The 21537-nt window shown below is 39.7% G+C and overlaps 2 protein-coding genes across 2 annotated transcripts; both read left to right on the plus strand.

The window, feature by feature from the left end:
• Positions 1-11253: 11253 nt before the first annotated feature.
• LOC104789491 (Plant invertase/pectin methylesterase inhibitor superfamily protein) lies at positions 11254-11940 on the plus strand (the record flags this gene model as incomplete). Its single annotated transcript, XM_087512532.1, has 1 exon — positions 11254-11940. A coding segment is annotated over one exon (567 nt), but the record flags the coding sequence as incomplete, so codon positions are not given.
• Positions 11941-17748: 5808 nt separating this feature from the next.
• Positions 17749-19329, plus strand: LOC104787425 (transcription factor MYB114-like). The gene is made up of 3 exons (XM_010513004.3): positions 17749-17978; positions 18480-18609; positions 18689-19329. Exons 1-3 carry the CDS (start codon positions 17858-17860, stop codon positions 19173-19175), a joined length of 738 nt encoding a protein of 245 aa, XP_010511306.2. The 5' UTR covers positions 17749-17857; the 3' UTR covers positions 19176-19329.
• Positions 19330-21537: the final 2208 nt, after the last annotated feature.

Raw genomic sequence — 21537 nt, forward strand, 5'->3', positions numbered from 1 at the left:
GGGGGTTAGCCGGTGAGCGTGCCGGGGGTGCTGGGAACCCAGGTGTGGGGTTGCAGCAGGTAGAGCCCAGGGTCGAAATGATCGCTTGGCGGATCTGTTGGCGTGCTGTTGGAGCGGTTACTGAGAGGGGTACCAGTGTAGGCTCCAGTTATGCCGCATGTGGCGGGGTGCAGCCGAGGGCTGCATATGTTTAGGACTTTCCACCTTATGTTAAGAGGATGGAGCGGTTGTAGATGATCGGTATGAGATTATTCTCAAGAGGTATCAGACCTAGAGAGGCGGATAGGTGGACATATGCAGTTGGAGCAGATATTTCTCTGTTTGGGGGTTAATCCAGTTGGATATTAGAAGTTTAGTGGGCAGGTGTAACATTGCAATGTTATACTCGGACCACATGAGGTACTTTGTGCCGAGAGATGTTTATAGTCGTTAAGGATTGTTGCTCTTGAGGGGATGGTGATTCCCCTGAATACCGATAGCTTGAGGGGCTGAGGGCTCCGAGAGTGGCAGAGGGGATGAGTAGTTCCCCTGATACCAAGATCTTGAGGATTATGGTCCAAGAGTGAAACGGTATAACTCAAAGACGCTGGTCTGAGAGTGAGATCGGTATGGCTAAAAGGTTGCAACCTAAGAGAGGAAGAGTTGGGAGCAAGCAATGTATAGAACGTGAGTATGAACATAACGACGGAATGTAGACCTCGAGAGTGATGATGGTTTAATCTTGGATTTTAGGATTATGTTGGCCGGTGGGCCAGGGTTTTATGACCGGAGTGGTCAAGAATGTGTGGCTGATGTGCCAGGATTGAGTGGCCGGTGGTGCTGGAGTCCCGGGAAGGAGAGCTGCAGCAGATATGAACCGGTAAGGGCATGGTTGCCAGGTACATAAGATTCTCGAGAAGCCTTCATGGCAGGATAAACTAATCGTTGCGACGATGGTGGATGAAGTTCATTGGAGATGGACAGGGTTACTAGATTTAAGGTTTTGTTAAGCTTGCTGGCGGGAAACAAGTCAAGTAGGTTAAGTTGGCGGTCTGCAAAGCATTTGATACAGTGAATCGGAATATGCGAACGTATGGTACTTGTTTGTTTTATTACGCTCGTATTGTTGATTTGCTGTGGAGAATAGCTAAGCGGAAAGCTAATTTTGGATTAATCTATCTTATGGAAGTTTTCCCTAAGAGACAAGTTACTAGAGGTTCTTGGACGAACAAGAGGGTTGACATTCAGGTGGCTTTGAGTTGATGTCGGCATACTTGAGTGTTTGTTTGGCAGAGCTGAAGAAGCAGCTAGAGAATTTGTTGAGTAAGGGATTCATCCGTCCTAGTGTATCATTGTGGGGAGTTTCCGGTTGTTCATTGATTATCGGGGTTTGAACCGGGTCACTGTGAAGAACAAGTACCCTCTTCCTAGGATCGATGAGTTGTTGGATCAGTTGAGGGGTGCTACTTGGTTCTCTAAGGTAGATCTAGCGTCAGGTTATATCAAATACCGATAGATGAGGCAGATGTGAGGAAGACTGCTTTCAGGACTAGGTATGGGCATTATAAGTTTGTGGTGATGCCTTTCGGGTTGACCAACACACCAGCAGCGTTTATGAGATTGATGAACAGCGTGTTTCAGGAGTTTCTGGATGTGTCTGTCATCATTTTCATCGACGATATCCTGGTTTATTCTAAGAGTCCTGAGGAGCATGCAGTGCATTTGATGGCAGTTATGGAGAAGCTGCGAGAGCAAAAGTTGTTTGCCAAGTTGAGCAAGTAAAGTTTTTGGCAGCGTGAGATGGGCTTTCTGGGTCACATTGTTTCTACAGAGGGAGTTTCTGTAGATCCAGAGAAGATTCAGGCTATCAGAGATTGGCCTAGACCGCAGAATGCCACAGAGATCAGGAGTTTTCTTGGGTTGGCAGGATACTACAGGAGGTTTGTGCAGGGGTTTGCAAGCAGAGCACGTCCTATGACTAAGTTGACAGGGAAGGATGTTCCTTTTGTCTGGTCAGAAGAGTGTGAGGAAGGCTTTGCAAGCCTGAAGGAGATGTTGACTACTGCGCCAGTGTTGGCTTTGCCTTAGTAGGGAGAACCCTATGTGGTTTAGACAGATGCATCTAGAGTTGGTTTGGGGTGTGTTCTGATGCAGTATGGGAAGGTGATTGCCTATGCTTCACAGCAGTTGGGGGTGCATGAAGGCAACTATCCTACTCATGATTTGGAGATGGGTGCTGTAGTTTTTGCCCTGAAGATTTGGAGAGCTTATCTTTATGGTGCAAAGGTACAAGTGTTTACAGATCATAAGAGCCTGAAGTATATATTCACTCAGCCTGAGCTGAATTTGAGACAGAGGTGGTGGATGTAGCTTGTGGTAGATTATGATTTGGAGATAGCCTATCATCCTGGTAAGGCTAATACGGTTGCAGATGCTCTGAGTCGGAAGAGGGTAGCTTTGGTTCAGGAGCAGGAGATGGAGTCTCTGGTTGGAGAGATCAGTGCTTTGAGCTTGTGTGCTGTTTAACAGGAACCATTGGGTTTGGAAGCAGTTGACAGAGCAGATCTTCTGAGTAGGGTGCGGTTGGCTCAGGAGAAGGATTTGGGGCTGGTGAATGCCTCTAAGGATGTGGATTCAGAGTATCAGGTCTCAGATAATGGTACTATCTTGGTGCACGGTCGGGTTTGTGTGCATGATTTACAAATACTTGTTAAAATCTCATGTTATTCATTTAGGGGGTGTTATTTGTAACATCTGCGAACCATTTTTTTATGGTTTTGGTGTGGGTGTCGATCGACACCCTTGGTGTATCGATTGACACCATGTTTTCCGGTTTGGTCCGGTTTGTTTTAATTGCTGTTTGGTTTGGTTTGATTCAATTAAAATCCCTAATCGTGTTTATAAGTGCTAAACGACAAATTGAGGGTTTTGGGAAAGGGTTGTGTCGCCGTTGAGTGAGAAAAGAGAGAAAAAGGAGAGAAATCGTTTCTGTGAATTTCTGGGCTTGTTCTTGGTGTTTTGGGAGAGATCTGAGGCTGTAGAAGGGATAGATGGTGCTGGGAACGAAGAAGAAGCTCCTGGAGGTGTTGTTTCATCGATTTCTTAACCCCAATCTTCTGTTCTTGAGGTGAGTGCTTGACCATGGTTGATCTAAGCATGAGATCTCTCTTGTTTGGGTGTTTTCTTTGTTGTTTGTGTTATTCTGTTGCTTGGGTTCGTTGCTTTTGTGATTCCTAGTGATTTCCGAGGTAATTGGGTTAGTTAGGTACGGATTCGAGATGATTTGGAAGGAGAGTTTGATGTTTGGGTTCGCGCAGATCGTGTTTGCAGAAGAGGCATTGATCGACACCAGTGTTCTAAAACGCGCTATGCGGTTGCTACGCGGTGGATAAACGCCTAGCGCCTAGCCGTATATGCGGGTGCCTAAGCGGAATGTAGGCGAATTATATATTTTAGATATATAAATATATATTTATATAAAAATAATATATATATATATATAGAGGATGAAAAGTTATACACTTTAATTTTAGAAAACATAAAACAAAAATATAGTATCAAATATTATATTCAATAAACTCTTATCTATCAAAATAGTTTAGAATCTATAATAATCTCACATTTTAAACAAAAAAAAAACATAATCCATTCAAAAACTTGTAAAATTGACAAAATGTAAGTTTATACTTACTTTGGAACCAAATTAAATTTCATATGTTTAGACTTTAGAGGCTAATTATAATATTTATTAGAAACAAAAATATTATTTAAAAATATATTTAATTACAGTATTTTTTACTATTTTAGTCAACATACCATCTAGAATCCGTACAGGCGTCCGCGTAGACCGCATAATGTCCGCCTAAACGCTATTAGGCGTCCGAATTATTTAAAACCGCCTAAATTACCGCATAGCTAAAATTCGAGACGCTCGGTCACCGCATAGCGTATAACCGCCGTCTAGGCATCCGCGTAGGCCGCATTTTAGAACACTGATCGACACTCTAGGAGCATCGGCCGACACCATTTGGTGGAGCATCGGTCGACACCCTAGTGGCATTGGTCGACACCTTTTGGTTGAGCATCGGTCGACACTCTCTTGTAGCATCGGTCGACACCAGTCTCAACCGAGACTTGTTTTCCTGGTTTGATGTATTGCTTGTGTTTTGTTTGCTTGCTTAACTTGAGGGTTCTCATATGCTTGTGTGTATAACCTAGTAGATGGGAGGACGGCCTCACTAAGTATTTATGATAATACTTACGCATCTCAATTGTTGTTTGTGGTGTGCAGGTAAAGGAAAAGTGTGATCGTGGAATCAAAGGCGATGAGGAGGAGGATGTTCTAGAGGCTTGATTGATTGTGGTCTAGCTATTTTTAGGTTGCTAGTTTTGAGAGGATAGAACATTGTAGGATGTTGGAACCTTGCTATTTCATTGTTGGTTGGATTATTGCATTATTGATTATTGGTTTATTTATGTTAGATTTCTTATTGGATTAATGGAATGGTTTCTTTGGTTATCCGCGGTTGTTGATTGTTGTTAGGATGTAAGTTGGTATGGGACCACTAGTGAATTATATTGTATATATAAAAAAAGGTTGTTTCATTTTGGTATAAGAGCCCTTACGGTTCTAGGTCTACGGGTTCATTGTGCTTTTGCTGTTGATGTTTAGGATTTCATACTATGGTTGATTGTGTGAGTTGGTCAATTGTGTGTGGGATGAAGTCCTAGAACATCCTCTTCGAGCCGGTTTTGTGATTCCACGATAAGTTGTGTTCTTGTGTTATTAGAACTATTTGTTGTTTAGCCTTCTGTTCTTGTTGGTACAGATGGTTAGAGGTGAGGATGCTGTTGGTCACGGTCGTGGTCGTGGTCGTGGGCGTGGTCGTGGTCGTAGTCGGGGACGAGGTCAGGTTCCTGAGGCCAGTGTGAGTGTGACCCAGAGCATGGCCAGTGAGGAGGTAGCGGAGTCACAGGTTCATCCTAGTGTGTCTGGAGACCAGGCTGGTTTGGGTGACGGCAGGGCGGATGGGCCCGGTGTCGGTCACGGTGTTGCCCCGGGTGTGAGGGTTGCAGCTGAGGGTGCTCCGGGAAGGGATGATGTCTTGATGGACTTGCTAGCTCAGGTTTTGCAGCGACTTCCAGCAGTAGTGCCACCAGTGGTTGGTGGGCAGGATCCAGTAGTGCCGCCAGTGGGTGGTGGGCAGGTTCCGATAGTGCCGCCAGTGGATGGTGGGCAGGTTCCAATAGTGCCGCCAGTGGTTGGTGGGCAGGTTCCAGCGGTGCAGCCTGTGGCGGGTTTGCAGGCAGGTGTGCAGCCGGGGGCAGAGGTATTGGATACTCAGTATGTGCAGATGATGGAGCAGCTGCGGCGAGTGGGAGTGGGGTATTTCTCAGGAGGTACTGATCCGAGTGTAGCGGATGAGTGGAGAGAGTGGATGGAGGATCTTTTCCTTTCGCTTAGGTGTCCCGACCAGTTCAGGGTAGATCTGGCAGTATTTTACTTGTCAGGAGATGCACGTGTGTGGTGGAGGTCGGTGACAGCACGGAGGGTGCAGCGGGGTATGTCTTGGGGAGATTTTGTGAGGGAGTTTAACTCCAAGTATTTTCCTTAGGAGGCTCTTGATCGTATGGAGGCACGGTTCTTGGGGTTGACTCAGGGGGACCGTACAGTGCAGGAGCTGGATGCAGAGTTCAGTAGGCTTGTGGGGTATGCAGGCCGGGCATGGAGCCAGAGTCGGCTCAGGTGCGGAGGTTCTTGTTGGCTCTGCGGGATGATCTGAGGACTCGGTGCAGAGTGAGGAGCTATGCTACGAGAGCGGAGCTGGTTGACGTTGCAGCTGGGATAGAGGATGACTTGAGGTCACATGTGGTTGGGGTCAGTTTTTCGGTGCAGCCACAGCAGTCTCAGGCGCATTCTGTTCCTAGCAAGGGCGGCAAGCCTGCGCATGGGCAGAAGCGGAAGTTTGATGATATGAGAAGATCGAGGCACGTGGTTGCGAGATGCTTTGGGTGTGGTAGCAGGGACCACAAGGTGACCAACTGTCCACAGAGAGGTGAGCAGCGGGCAGTGACAGAGCAGCGGGCGGTGTTGGAGCCGCGGACAGATACTCGTGTGTGTTATTACTGCAGAGAGACGGGGCATATCAAGCCTCGTTGTCCCAAGTTGCATCAGATTGCAGTAGCAGCGGTGCAGGCTGGTGGTCAGCCAGGAGTGCAGCAGGGTGTGCAGCCGGTGGGTTGGATCGAGCCGACGTCACTGGTGTACTCGACTAGGGAGACCGGTGGCACTAGTGCAGGAGCGATCACAGGTATAACTTCTGAGATTCGAACTTGGTCAATTTAATAGTTCAGATTATATTTGTTTTTGCTTGTGGTCAAGTGTTAGGTTCTCAACACATGAGGTTTGTGTAGGGACCTTGTTGGTGGGCGGGTTTAAGTCCCATGTCATGTTTGATTCTAGAGCTTCTCATAGCTTCATTACTCCGGAGTGTGCCGAGAGTGCGGGGATCAGAGGGGATCCTGGAGAGCGTAGAGGAGTTGTCAGAGTTGCGGGAGGCAAGTTCCTGAGAGTCATTGGACGAGCTGGAAGGGTGTATATCCAGATCGCAGGAGAGTCGTGGCCAGCGAATTTGCTTATCAGTCCAGTGGAGTTGTATGATGTTATTCTCGGGATGGATTGGTTGCATCGGCATAGGGTGCATTTGGATTGCTATCGGGGTAGAGTGGAGTTTGAGCGTCCAGGAGGGAAGTTGGTTTTTCAGGGTATTAGACCGACTTCGGGGAGTCTCGTGATCTCAGCCGTTCAGGCTGGGAAGATGATCGAGAAGGGCCGTGAGGCTTATCTGGTTACTATATCTATGCCAGAGTCAGTGGGGAAGTCTACGGTTAGGGGTATTCCGGTTGTGGAGGACTTTGAGGATGTGTTCTAGTCATTGCAGGGATTACCACCATCTCGGTCGGATCCTTTTACTATTGAGCTGGAACCGGGGATGATGCCGTTATCCAAGGCTCCTTACAGGATGGCTCCAGTAGAGATGGCAGAGCTGAAGAAGCAGCTGGAGGATTTGTTGAGTAAGGGTTTTATCCGTCCTAGTTGTTCACCGTGAGGAGCTCCGGTGCTGTTTGTTAAGAAGAAGGATGGGAGTTTTCGGTTGTGTATTGACTATCGGGGTTTGAACCGAGTTACTGTGAAGAACAAGTACCCTCTCCCGAGGATTGATGAGTTGTTGGATCAGTTGAGGGGTGCTACTTGGTTCTCCAAGATCGACTTAGCATCAGGGTTCATCAGATTCTGATACATGAGGCAGATGTGAGGAAGACGGCTTTCAGGACGAGATATGGGCATTATGAGTTTGTAGTGATGCCTTTCGGGTTAACTAACGCACCAGCTGCGTTTATGAGATTGATGAACAGCGTGTTTCAGGAGTTTCTGGACGAGTCAGTCATCATTTTCATCGACGACATTCTGGTATTTTCCAAGAGTTCTGAGGAGCATGCAGTACATCTGAGAGCAGTTCTGGAGAAGCTGCGGGAGCAGAAGTTGTTTGCTAAGCTGAGTAAGTGCAGTTTCTGGCAGCGTGAGATGGGGTTCTTGGGTCATATTGTTTTAGCTGAGGGAGTTTCAGTGGATCCAGGGAAGATTCAGTCCATCAGGGAGTGGCCGAAGCCGCAGAGTGCCACTGAGATTCAGAGTTTCCTGGGGTTAGCAGGTTACTACAGGAGGTTTGTTTGGGGTTTTGCGAGTATGGCACAGCCGATGATTAAGCTTACAGGGAAGGATGTTCCATTTGTATGGTCACCGGAGTGTGAGGCGAGTTTTGCAAGCCTCAAGCAGATGTTGACTACCACGCCGGTGTTAGCACTGCCTGAGCAGGACGAGCCTTATGTTGTGTATACAGATACTTCTGGAGTGAGGTTGGGTTGTGTGCTTATGCAGCAGGGGAAGGTTATAGCCTATGCTTCGCGGCAGTTGCGGAAGCATGAAGCTAATTATCCTACTCATGATTTGGAGATGAAAGCAGTGATTTTTGCTCTGAAGATTTGGAGATTTTATCGGTATGGTGGGAAGGTACAGGTATTTACAGCTCACAAGAGTCTGAAGTACATTTTTACTCAGCCTGAGCTGAATTTGAGGCAGAGGCGTTGGATGGAGTTAGTAGCGGATTATGATTTGGACATAGCTTACCATCTTGGTAAAGCTAACCTAGTTGCAGATGCCTTGAGTCGGAAGCGGGCGGTTTCGGCTCAGGAGCAGGATATGGAGGCGTTGGTGGGTGAGATTAGTGCATTGCGTTTGTGTGCTATCTCACAGGAACCTTTGGGTTTGGAGGCAGTTGATTGAGCGGATTTGTTGAGCAGAGTGCGGTTAGCTCAGGGGAGCGATGAGGGGCTGGTGAATGCATCTAAGGCTGCGGGTTCAGAGTATCAGGTTTCTGCTAATGGTACAATCCTTGTACATGGTCGGGTTTGTGTGCCCAAGGATGAGGATTTGAGGCAGGAAATACTGAGTGAGGCTCATTCGAGCAAGTTTTCTATTCATCCAGGGGCGACCAAGATGTACCGTGACCTCAAGCGGTATTATCACTGGGTCGGGATGAAGAAGGACGTAGCTGACTGGGTGGCGAAGTGTGATAGTTGCCAGCTGGTGAAGGTGGGGCATCAGGTTCCTGGTGGTTTATTACAGATTTTCCCATTCCAGAGTGGAAGTGGGATTTGATCACGATGGACTTCGTGGTGGGTGTGCCTGTGTTGAGGACGTTTGATGCGATATGGGTCATTGTGGACCGTTTGACTAAGTCTGCGCATTTTCTGGCCATCAAGAAAACTGATGGAGCAGCGGTTTTGGCCAGGAAGTACGTGAGGGAGATAGTCAGATTGCATGGGGTGCCTGCTAGTATTATGTCTGATAGAGATTCCAAGTTCACTTCGGTGTTCTGGAGGGCGTTTCAGGCAGAGATGGGCACGAAGGTGCATATGAGTACAGCCTATCATCCTCAGACGGACGGTCAGTCAGAGAGGACGATCCAGATTTTGGAGGATTTACTGAGGATGTGCGTGTTAGACTGGGGTGGTCATTGGGCAGATCATTTGAGCTTGGTGGAGTTTGCTTACAACAACAGCTACCAGGCTAGTATTGGGATGGCTCCTTATGAGGCTTTGTATGGGAGACCGTGTCGTACACCGTTATGCTGGACTCAGGTGGGGGAGAGGAGCATATATGGTGCGGATTTTGTTCAGGAGACCTCGGAGAAGATTCAGATTCTGAGGCTGAACATGAGGGAGGCTCAAGATCGGCAGGAGAGCTATGCTGATAAGAGGAGAAAGGATCTTGAGTTTCAGGTTGGTGATAGAGTGTATCTCAAGATGGCCATGTTGCGGGGTCCGAACAGGTCATTGACAGAGACTAAGTTGAGTCCGAGGTACATGGGTCCGTTCAGAGTGGTTGAGCGGGTGGGACCAGTGGCATACCGGCTGGAGTTGCCTGAGGTTATGCGTGCGTTCCACAAGGTATTTCATGTGTCGATGCTGAGGAAGTGTCTTCACGAGGGTGACTGGTTGTTGCCTAAGATTCCTGAGGATCTTCAGCCCAACATGATGTTGGAGGCGAGACCGTTGAGGGTACTCGGGAGGAGAGTCAAGGAACTTCGGAAGAAGAAGATTCCTTTGATGAGAGTCCTGTGGGACTGTGATGGAGTAGAGGAGCAGACTTGGGAGCCCGAGGCGAGGATGAAGGCAAGGTTTAAGAAGTGGTTTGAGAAGCAGGCCACGACTTGAGCTTGTCTAGCCGGGTCCGAGTTGTAGTCCGTGGCTGGAGCGGGTACGGAGTATTCCAGCCATCCTCTCTTGATACTTGGTCGCTTAGGGGTGGTTGGTTGTGCGACTAAGTACCAAGATGAGGTGGTGCTCGGGATGCGGATTGATGAATTGGATTGTTGTATCTTATTTTTTCTATTGAATTTTCGTTGAGGTTGTAACGATTATGACATTTTTGAGATTAATAAGATGAGTATTTTTCTTTATGTTGACTGTTGTTGTCATGGGAAGAAGAGAAATAGCTCGGGTTTCTATTTTTGGAAGTTTCTATAAATAGAAAGATTCCACAAAAGGAAGGTTTCCAGAATTAGAAAGTTTCTAAAAAGGGAATTTTTGTGGGAATTGTGAGGTAGATCTAGCCGGGAGATACTCGATGGCATCAGATTTGTTTTGCTCAAGGCCGTGTGGGCCCAACTTATGTGATACCGATAGCTTGATGGACTTTGTGGCCAGAGAGTGGGAGTGGTATGAGGCTTCGGATGACGATCTGAGAGCGCGCTCGAGGGTGACGACCCAAGAGCGGGATATTTGAGACTCCCTGGATACCGTAGCTGTGAGCCGCGGCTTGGCAGTGAGCCGGTATGTCTCGAGGGTTGCGACCCGAGAGCAGGGGGAGTGTGTGTGAGTGACTTTCTGGATGCCGTAGCTTAAGGCGGATGGCCTAATAGCGAGCCGGCATGATTCGTTAGTTGCGACCACGGACAGGGGAAGCACTGAGTTGTGAGCAAATAGTGTTTTTGATGCGAGTATATTGGCTAGAGAGAGACCTCATGGTTCAGTCGGAGGTGTGCGGGCTGTTGCGACAGTGCACGGGAAACTTTGGCTGACGGTATTTAGTCCGGTCGGGGATGTGCTGGCCGTGTTGACGGTGGCACGGAGGTCCTTGACGGATGGACGGTGTTGCGGGATTCGAGGATGAATCCTTGTTGGTGGGGGAGAATTGTAACATCCGAGAACCATTTTTTTATGGTTTTGGTGTGGGTGTCAATCGACACCCTTGGTGTATCGATCGACACCATGTTTTCCGGTTTGGTCCGGTTTGTTTTAATTGCTGTTTGGTTCGGTTTTGTTCAATTAAAATCTCTAATCGTGTTTATAAGTGCTAAACGACAAATTGAGGGTTTTGGGAAAGGGTTTAAATGGATTTGAGTGGATTTGAAAGTGTAAAATAGAAGGATTCAAATCTAAGGATAAAACATGTTATTTCAAAATTCATGTGTTTTGATTTTTAGAATTTACAATTCTATATGGATTTAGAAATCACCTCTGCAATAACAATAATTTAAAAAATACCAAATTTTGTAACATTATGGTCAAATGTCGTATTAAGTATTTATAAACTCAAATGGCAAGTCATCTCCAAAAAAGAAAAGAAAAATATATTCAACAAGTACCAAAATATTGTATATTATATTAAATCAGTGTCTCTTCGTTTCTTTCACAAAGTAAACAAAAATAATCAAGAACCAATATGTGGCTTTCCTTCAACGAATCTCTTTGACGATCACATCTTTGATCATTCTCCACACAATCCCACCGATCTCAACAGAGACACCAATAACACAAATCTATCCAGACGCCCCAACAATGATTCTAATCGATGGGATATGCGTCAACACCGTCAACATGTATTACTGTGAGCAATCAATCATCTCGAAACTCGATAATCCCCACTCCGAAATCACGACCGTAACCAAAATCGCAGTGTTCAACGCATTGTACATCTCCGAATCAACAGTTGATCTCATTAGAGATAATTTTCTTCCTAAAGCCGAGAACCCTCTGGCCGAGACCCAGCTACAAACTTGCCTTGCGACGTACAATAATGTCGAGAAGCTTATGGAAGGTGCTTATAAAGCAATGCTTCACAATGAGTATTCGGAAATGAGACGTTACCAATCATCTGTGCTTGGTGTGCTTGATAATTGTAAATCAGATTTTGACCTTATGGTGCGTACAAATTCGTGGGTTAGGTTAATGATCAATATCTCTATATTTGCATCTCGTAAGCTCCCTGCACCCTAATATAATTTGTAATTTTTGGAAATTTTCAATACTTGAAGTTTATGTTACTATATGGCTGAATATTTATCAATATAACAACAAATCCTAATAAATTAAATTTTGTTGTAGCATAATTTAAAAGGTAAGATGTCACAAAAACTATGAGTCTGATTGGTAACGTATCCAAAGCTGTACAGAGAAGCTGTAAGCTTTTACGGAATAGTGCAAAACTGTAATGTTGTACATGAAAGCTGTAAAAAAAACTGAGAGTAAAATTTTTAATAAAGTTTTTAGTAAAGCTTTTGTGATTGGTAAAAATTCAAAGCGGTACCACTTGTACCACTTTATTTTTGTCACCAATCACACCCTATATACTGTACTAATAAATTAGATAAGTTTTTCATAGACTTGTTTCATGGGAAAATGACAATTTCCTACCTGTACACTCTCCAAAAGTGTGAATTCCTTCTTGTACAATCATATAGTGCTAATTTAGACATGTACCCCAATAAAATTTACAATTCATATATCTATATATATAAAGTTCACTTTACTCACTCCTAGTGGTGCCACGTCAGCCACTACCTCTTTAATTTTTGTGGGCCTTGCAGATTTTATAGATTTTAATAAGGCATTTAAACAATTATAACAAACTGATCCACTAGATTTAATCCAAAATTTGTAGACCCAGCACTATTTCATCAAAAATCTGTAGGCCCAACACTATTTCATCCAAAATCTGTAGGTCCAATACTATTTTTAAATCATGTGGATTCAACCTAATAATATTTCATCCAAAATTCAGCGGTGTGAATTAAACTCTAATTTTATTATTCAACCATAAAAAAACGAAAGAAAAGAATAGAGCATTTACCCGATATATATATATATATATATATATATATATATATATATGAAGTAAAACACTGAATTTGGAATAATATTATTACCTATTCGTACCTAATTTTCTTTCATTTATCGTTTATGCTTAGTTCTTTTACATATACGTGCATCATATGGTTAATCCACATAATTATAAGAGAAAAATAAAATATTTTCTTAGCAAGAAGACAAGATCTATGATTAGAATCTCCATTGATCATGTAATTATATATCATCATTTATAGCTACGAAAACATCCACCTAAGCAATTTTTTTTTACTTTAAAATAACTTTAAAATATTCATTTAGCGCATATTTCTGTCAATTATAATTAATAGAAAGTTTAAAAATAAATATAATTAGTTAAATAAATAAAATGTTAAAATAAGAAAACAATACTATAATTTTTTATCAGTGGTAATAGTATAATTAAAATTTTCAATTAAACTGATAAATAATGAAAATTATAAATGTATTATTGAGTTTTAGAATGGAAGTAAATTTTAAATTTATGGTAGAATAAATAAAAATTATGTAATTGTGTATTATTGAGTTGTGGTATGGAAGTAAAATTTAAAATTATGGTAGAATAAAAAAATTCTGTAATTGTATTTATAAAATTTTAAACAGGAAAAAATAAAATTAAAAGTGAAATATTATTTTATAACATAATCAAAAAGGAAAAAAAAATTGATGTTTCGTCAATTGAATCAAATGGTTCTAATCCAAATTTAAGTATTGAAATATAGTAATTAAAGAGAAAATAGTTATAATATATCTTGAAAATCATTTTACAGTCTAATATGTATTATGTGTGATCCAATAGAAGGTGGAAAAAAGTATGTCAAAAGGAGTGCATCATCAATAATGACGAAATAATTAAAGTTAAAAGTGTTTGAAAATAAATTAGTAAAAAATACACAATCACACATGACTAAATTAAAATCTATGACATCTCATTAATTGTGTGAAACGAATGAGTTTGTAGAAAAATAAATGACATACATTATTAGATTCCAAGTCGGGTGTAACAGTTTGGCCATATAATCATGGAAAGTGGGATAAGATATGCACTTTCATGAATTGGTCGTTATGGTACGTTGCAATTATTTTGATGGGTAAAGCAAGCTCAGTAAAGATGTTATAACGATATGATATTATATTTTACCTTTAAGCAATATTCTTGAGATTCGGTATATTCAAATTTATACGAAATAATGTTATGTTAGTATCAACATCTAATCATAAATAATATATACAATTAGATCAACAATCGATCAACATCAAAGCCTTTAAAAATGTTTTTAATGAAATATATGAATAAGAAATAAACTCTCTTAATGTTAAAAGATTTTGAAGTGGTCATCAATGTCGTTTATTTTTCCTAATATTACCACATGACATATATTTATAAAGATTTACCCTCAAAACTTTGAATGATTATATTCGAGTTCAAGAATTCATATTAGTAGAAAAGATTTAAATTAAAATCCCGCGCTTGCGCGGGTACAAATTCTAGTGTAATTATAAAATTGAGCCAATTTCAAAGTCCACGTTAACGAAATTAAGTCAACCGTTAGAGATGCTGACTTAGACTCTACGTTTCCTGAAACGATGTCGTTTTGATATGTAATCTCGCAAAAATAATTGTCAAAAATCCACCCTCTGGTTGTTCGAACCTGCAATCTAATACAAGTTTAGCATAGGATGTAACCAGTTGATCCAACAACCATATTCGAAAGTATCGTACAAATGTATTATTATAAGACTAAAAAAAGATCATTCTGGTTAGTTATAAACCGAAACAATTTTAACTGGTTCAATTAAATTGATTTCTTCGTCTCTAAACCGAAATTCCTTAATCCCAACAACGTCTGTGCTCCTGCGAACTTTGCCTCTTCGACCTGCTCGCTTCCACTCTGCCACCGCCATATCCGCCTCTAACGACGATGTTTTATTCTTCATAAGCCAACGGAGAAACTCACTTCCCGGAACCCGAAGAACCTTCTCTAATTCCACTGTTGCGGCTGCCTCTGGCGATGTGGTAGTGAAGTCAGTTCCATCTTCTCCTACGGTTCTCCGGTGGGTATCGCGCACAAGGCTATACGGTGAGTTATCAGTTGACGATGTTGGTAACAATAGGTTTTCCTAATTCGAAACGACGACATTTTATTTTATCAGAACTTAGATCTTTTTTAGGTTTATAATAATACATTTGTATGATACTTTCGAATATGGTTGTGGGATCAACTGGTTACGATCTATGCTAAACTTGTTTCAGATCGCGGGTTTGAACCACTGGAGTTTGGATTTTTGACAATTTTTTTGCGAGATTAAATATCAAAACGACGTCATTTCAGGAAACGTGGAGTCTGAGTCAGCATCTTTAACGGTTGACTTAAATCTGTTAACGTGGACTTTAAAATTGGCTCAATTTTATAAGTACATGTATTAATTGTGAATTTTATTAGAGTAAATGTCTAAATTAGCACTACATGATTGTACAGGAAGAAATTCACACTTTTGGGTGGTGTACAGGTAGGAAATGGCGTTTTTCCCCTTGTTTCATACATGTAGTTTTATCTAGAGACAAGTCAATGGGATTTATGGGCCTTTAACTAAAGTTGACCCAATAAACATTAACGAAGAACACCATTCTGTCAGTATCCATGGCTTCAAAACTTTTATCGGACACGAATTATTCCTTAACAAATTAACAACTTAAGTCTGTAGCTATTTGAAAAGACAAAAAAAAGTTGACAGCCAAAGAGAAAAACACCAAAACTATTAGATGCAAAATATATGTTATAGTTAATGAAACAGAAAGAAAGATAAATACCTAATTTGACAACAAAGTCAATATCGAATTTTTTTTCGGAAAAATATTTTGTTTTACATCGAGTGCAGCGGATTATTAATCTAGCTTAAAGTTATAAGATGCTAAAAACTTGTAAACTATCTTGATGTAAACCATATTATCATACAACCATCACATCTTCTATCGCCTTGTTATCGGATAGAAGTTAGTTGCTTTCGAACCATTTGAGTTAAAAAAAAGTCTGCGCCACGCCATATCGGCGACTGTTGGTTTCTTTCGAAAAATAACATAAGTTGATCCAAAAAGAAGATAAGTTATGTCAATATCGTATTCTTAAATATTATCGTTTTAACATCAAATGTTCGACAAACAAAAAAGAAATTTTAATATCAAAGGAAGATCAAGTTATGTTATTTTTGAAATCTTAACCAGTTAAATAATCGACAACGTGACACTTGAAAACACAAATGAAGATTTTGATGATAGAAGACTCCAAAATTGTGTGTACTCTTGTTTTGTCACCGAAGACGTGTAAAGACAAAAAGGCTTTTACAGTAAACCCTTCAAAAAGAAGATTATTTAATTTCATGTCTAATTAGTTTATCATTTGTTTGGACATGTGCTACACCACAAAACAATTATATTTTCTGCTTATGTTTTATATAGTTTAGAACTTAAAATGTGCTTATTTTTTTGGTTGAATCTTATTGGATTAATATATTTATTTTGTTTGATAGAGTAAAATAGAGATATATTTTTGTTTGATTTATATTTTTGTTTGTTTCATGTATAAAAAAATTAAATCTTTTTTGAATTTATCAAATAAAATCAGCTTTTTAAAAGTAAGAACATGAACTATGGTTACAGATTTATAATATGATAAGTTAATAGTTTTAGTGTTGGATTAATAGTCTAAACCTACCATACTAAACCCATTTCAAAACGGATATAAAGATTTTTTACCCACAAAAAAATCATTCTACAAAATATGTGGGTGTATAAAGTATGTCCGCATCCGACCCACTTGAGTTCACAGGACATGAATATATTTGTTTTAACGATATTGTTTTTCTAATTTACAGAAAATATTATATCTTAAGTTTCTAATTTTCATTTTTACTATTTTAAAGTCATTTTAAAAATTAAATAATTTCATAAGATGGTAGAAGATCCCAAAATTGTGTACTCTTGTTTTGTCACCGAAGACAAAAAGGCTTTTAGCCTTTTACAGTAAACCCTTCAACTACTATACTACCACTATTTAGTTATACTATAAAATTTGAATTAAGATAAAACAATTTAAGATGAAGATTAGAGTGGAAAAATTTAATTCTGCTAATTGAAAGATTTAGAAGAATAAACTAAGGCAAACAGTTCAAATGTTTGTTAAATTTGAAGTCTAGGAAACACTCTAAATTTTTGATCAAATAGCCTTGTCAAAATATATATGAATGACTATATATAATACTATCCAACTATACACTAGTAGAACTTACTGTTGTTATTCATCCACCCTATAAAAATCATAACCAATTATTAATACTTTCTCCTAATTTTGCTAAGAAACATTTTTTTGTTTGGTAAGTCCTAATTTTGCTAAGAAACTATCTGGGTGCTATGTATATATAGTATGAACCTTTTCTCTAATCTAAAATCAGTATCCATTGTGACGGAGCTAGGAAATCAGTTTATCAGGGTCAAAAAAAAATTTAAAGGGTTAATTATGTTGTTAAATTTTTTTATAGGGGTCAATTGTGCTATTTTACCAGGGCCAATTTAATTTTTTTCCCTAAAAAATTAACTAATTTTAAAAATTCACCAGGATCATTTGACCCACATGGTCCTATGCTGGCTCCGCCCATGGTATCCAAACAATAACTTAGCAAATTAAGCACGACTGTTAAAACATGCAATGTGGATATCAGACATGCACGTCACCTACGTATGCCCATCACGTGTTTATATTCGTTCACAGATATACTCGCTCTTGTAATTATATAACCAATCATTGATAGTCTTTTCTCTTAATTTTATTAAGAAACATTAAAAAAAAAAACAATTTTAAGTACTGACAATGGATGAAGGTGCTAGCAAGGTGCTAAGAACCTTTTTATCTAGTCCAAATTAGTAACCGAACAATAACTTAGCAAATTAAGCACGACAGCTAAACAATGAAATGTGGATATCAAACATGCACGTCGCTTCCCTAAGCCCCTCACGGGTTTATATATTCGTTCATACACTCTCACTCTATACGTCCTCAAGTGATTTGTGAAACCACAATATATACCCTCTCTTCTTTGAACCCTTATAAATTTGAAATTTGGTTGGATACTTTTATATTTCTATTTTCGTTTCATGGAGAGTTCGTCCAGAGTGTTGCGAAAAGGTGCATGGACTGCTGAAGAAGATAGTCTCTTGAGACAGTGCATAAATAAGTTTGGAGAAGGCAAATGGCACCAAGTTCCTTTAAGAGCTGGTATGTTTTTTAAAAACACACACACACACATCATTTACGAATATTCTTCTTTCTCTATTTAATATTCTTCTTTCACGTGTTTATATTAACTCTCATACTTCTTTCTTTTTCTTTTGATGAAAAGATTAATCATTAATATATATGCTATTCAAAGTTGTTAATAAAAATAAGAACCCATGCATCTATATGCATATTGGTTTATTCATGGACCTAAATTAAAAGAGGATTATATTTACGTTGTATATTGCTATCCTCTTCTTGAAAAAAAATCAAAAGAACGATGCCAACCTCTGTAGAGTCTTTAAAATTCGTTTTACTGTTTTTTCCTTTTCTAAATAAATTCATTGAAAATTTCTAGACGAACACATAAGTATGTGTTGGAACAGTTCTTTATTGCTATTGGTGTGCATAGATTCTTCATGATAAAAATATAGAAGGGGACACAAAAGCAGTCTTAGTAATACTAGTAGGTATAATTAATGTCAATTTTATGTTTTGTAGGGCTAAACCGGTGCAGGAAGAGTTGTAGACTAAGATGGTTGAACTATCTGAAACCAAATATCAAGAGAGGAAAACTTAGCTCTGATGAAGTCGATCTGCTTCTTCGCCTTCATAGGCTTCTAGGAAACAGGTACTTTTTAACTCGGAGTAATAAGTTATCAAGTTTCATACTACTAAATAATAATTGTTTATTGTTTTACAATGCTTAGGTGGTCTTTGATTGCTGGTCGATTGCCTGGTCGGACCGCAAATGATGTCAAGAATTTTTGGAACACTCATCTGAGTAAGAAACATGAACCGTGTTGTAAGATTCAGATGAAAAAGAGAAACATTAATTCTCATCCTACCACACCGGTCCAAAAAATTGATGTTTTTAAGCCACGACCTCGATCCTTCACAATTAATAACGGCTCCAGCAATCTCAATGGCCGGCCACAAGTTGACGTTATTCCTTCATGCTTTGGACTCAATAACAATAATGTTTGTGAAAATAATATGACATGTAACAAAGATAAGGAGAAAGCTGAGCATATCAATAATTTCATTGATGGAGATAATATATGGTTAGAGAATTTACTAGATGATAGCCAAGAGGTAGATGCCCTAGTTAGAGAAGTGACGGCAACAGAGAAAGGGGGCACCATGGCGTTTGACGTTGAGCAACTTTGGAGTATGATTAATGGAGAATTTGATTAGTGTGTGTGGCCATTTGTTTGCATTTCTGTATGGGTATGTTTTCGCTTTTAGTGTGTATTTTTCGGAATGAACTACTATTTTAATCATGTAAACAATAAACTTTTATGTTTCTGTGTGAATAAGATTTTGGAATTAAAATTTATATTTTCTAAAACGAGATATATTGGTGGAACTTCAATTGATTCAGTGGTTTGACCAAAGATTTATTAACGCATATAAAAAAGTTTTTAAAAAAGCATTGTTGAAAATATAATTGTTTTGGTCTACAGTTAAGTTAATGGCTATATTTGAATATATACTTTGAAACTTTTGTTATTAGCCACGTACGAAAAAGAAACAAAAATGAGTTATTAGATTGATACAATTATGGATATTTCTAACGTAATATGTTTGATATTTTTTTGTTGCATCGTTATATAATATACTATAAGCTCGCGTAAACTACGTGTAACTGTGTAAGGCTTTACAACATCCAAAACTAACGATAAACTTTCATGTCTTCCAAAAGAATAGCGTATTAGCAATCAATATACTAGTTGTTTTGGTTTTCAACAACTTTAATTATATTGATCAATATACTAGCAGATTGATAGGTTAAGTAATTTTGTAGTCTCTCGCGACTTTTACATCCTTCTGATACTTTCTTTACTGTTTTTTTTTTTTCTTTTTTAATATAATCAGGGATTAGTTACACAAACATCATCCTTCAAAAAAAAAAATTGAGAGATATTTAAACCAACCAAAAGCTAAAGTATGAGCAGCAGCACTGAAATTCAAAGAAGATTTTGTTTTGGCTGTTAAGAGAAAAAGTGCCGAGTCCTGTTATTTTCAATAATTTATGCAACAATGACTTTTGGTTTACACGAAGGTGTTGACATCTCCATCATAAAAATGAGAGATATTTGATTGTCAAAAAAAAAAAAAAAAAAAAGAGAGATATTTTTCGTCGTCTCTCTTTTAAAAAAAAAAACTGATGTCATGCCACCTTCCGATGATCACTTGTGAAGTACTTTTTCCATGCAAGACACTCCGTTTGTCTAACTTCTCTAGAAAATGTAACATAAGAATATTTTGTTATTATAAAGGAAAAAAAAAAAATTGTTGAAGTTGTTTAAAAAGAAAAACAAAAAGTACAGCCTTTGGTGATGACCATGCGAACCACAAATTTTTAAACATATTGTTCACGTATAGTTTAAAATAGCACATAATATAACCAAGTTAAACCTACTACCTATCGTTACAAAAAAAGTCATTAATAATTATAACGGTCCGATCTATTTTTTTATAATAAATAATAAATAATAATAGTAATAATAAATACTCTAAAACTAGTAGTCTCATATCCACTACTCACCTAACCACAACCAAACCAATAGCAAAAAATAATCAATACTATTAAACCAATAAATAACCAATAAACCAATATCACTTCCATAATAAATAGTCTAAAAATCCAATCAACGTATAACAAATAACCATCAATCCTATCTAGGACTCAACTCTAGCAACCTAACAGAAGCCAGAAAGCAACCAAGCGAGCCACTAGAACATCCTCCTCTTCATTGCCTTGATTTCACGATTACACTTTGCCTTTACCGGCACTACAAATACAAATTGAGATGTATGAGTATTTTATAAACACTCAGTGAGGCAATCCTCCCATCTAGTGGGCTATACACACAAGCAATTGAGATACTCTAAACATCAAACAACAATCAACAAACAAACCAGGAACTGCATCGACCGACACCAACAGGAGATGCATCGACCGACACAAGCTTGCATCGGCCAATGCATGACTAGCCTACATCGACCGACACTATCTCTGCATCGACCGACGCATGCTCGACATTTCACAAAAAACCCTAGTTGCATCGACCGACGCCTGCACATGGCATCGACCAACGCTCCTAGGTCAAATCGCACCGTCCTCGCATTTGCATAGACTGACACACCAAGTGCATCGATCGACGCAACTGGCGAGCATCCTTTTTCTCTGAAGCTTCTCGTCGGATCACCGTTCCTAAAACATCAAAACTCGATCCCAAGCCACAAGAAAGCTTCACAAAGTCCCAAATAACGTTCTAACAAGTCAAACAACACATAAACAAGCAGATCAGAGAAATCTCAAGCTTAGATAAGCCATGGTCATGTACTCACTTTTGCCAAGAAGATTATGAACCTTAAACATGAAGATCTACCCTCCTAGGAAGCTCCTACACTGATCCCAGCTACAGTTCTCGCAAGAACAACCACCAAATTCCAAGAATTTCATCAAGAACACTCAAGAACACTTCTTCTTCTTATTTTTTCGCGGAAACGGCCAAACTCGGCCAAACCCCCGAGTTTATGCTTTTATAAG

Source organism: Camelina sativa, chromosome 5 (genome assembly GCF_030686135.1).
Source record: "Camelina sativa cultivar CO46 ecotype springtype chromosome 5, ASM3068613v1".
Lineage (NCBI taxonomy): Eukaryota > Viridiplantae > Streptophyta > Magnoliopsida > Brassicales > Brassicaceae > Camelina > Camelina sativa.

What these genes read in the sequence shown, in the direction of transcription:
- LOC104787425 (XM_010513004.3), top strand. Translation starts at nt 17,858, where the DNA reads ATGGAGAGTTCGTCCAGAGTGTTGCGAAAAGGTGCATGGACTGCTGAA. An exon ending in CCAAGTTCCTTTAAGAGCTG is followed by an intron (nt 17,979 to 18,479) that starts GTATGTTTTTTA and finishes TATGTTTTGTAG; the next exon opens with GGCTAAACCGGTGCAGGAAG. An exon ending in CATAGGCTTCTAGGAAACAG is followed by an intron (nt 18,610 to 18,688) that starts GTACTTTTTAAC and finishes TACAATGCTTAG; the next exon opens with GTGGTCTTTGATTGCTGGTC.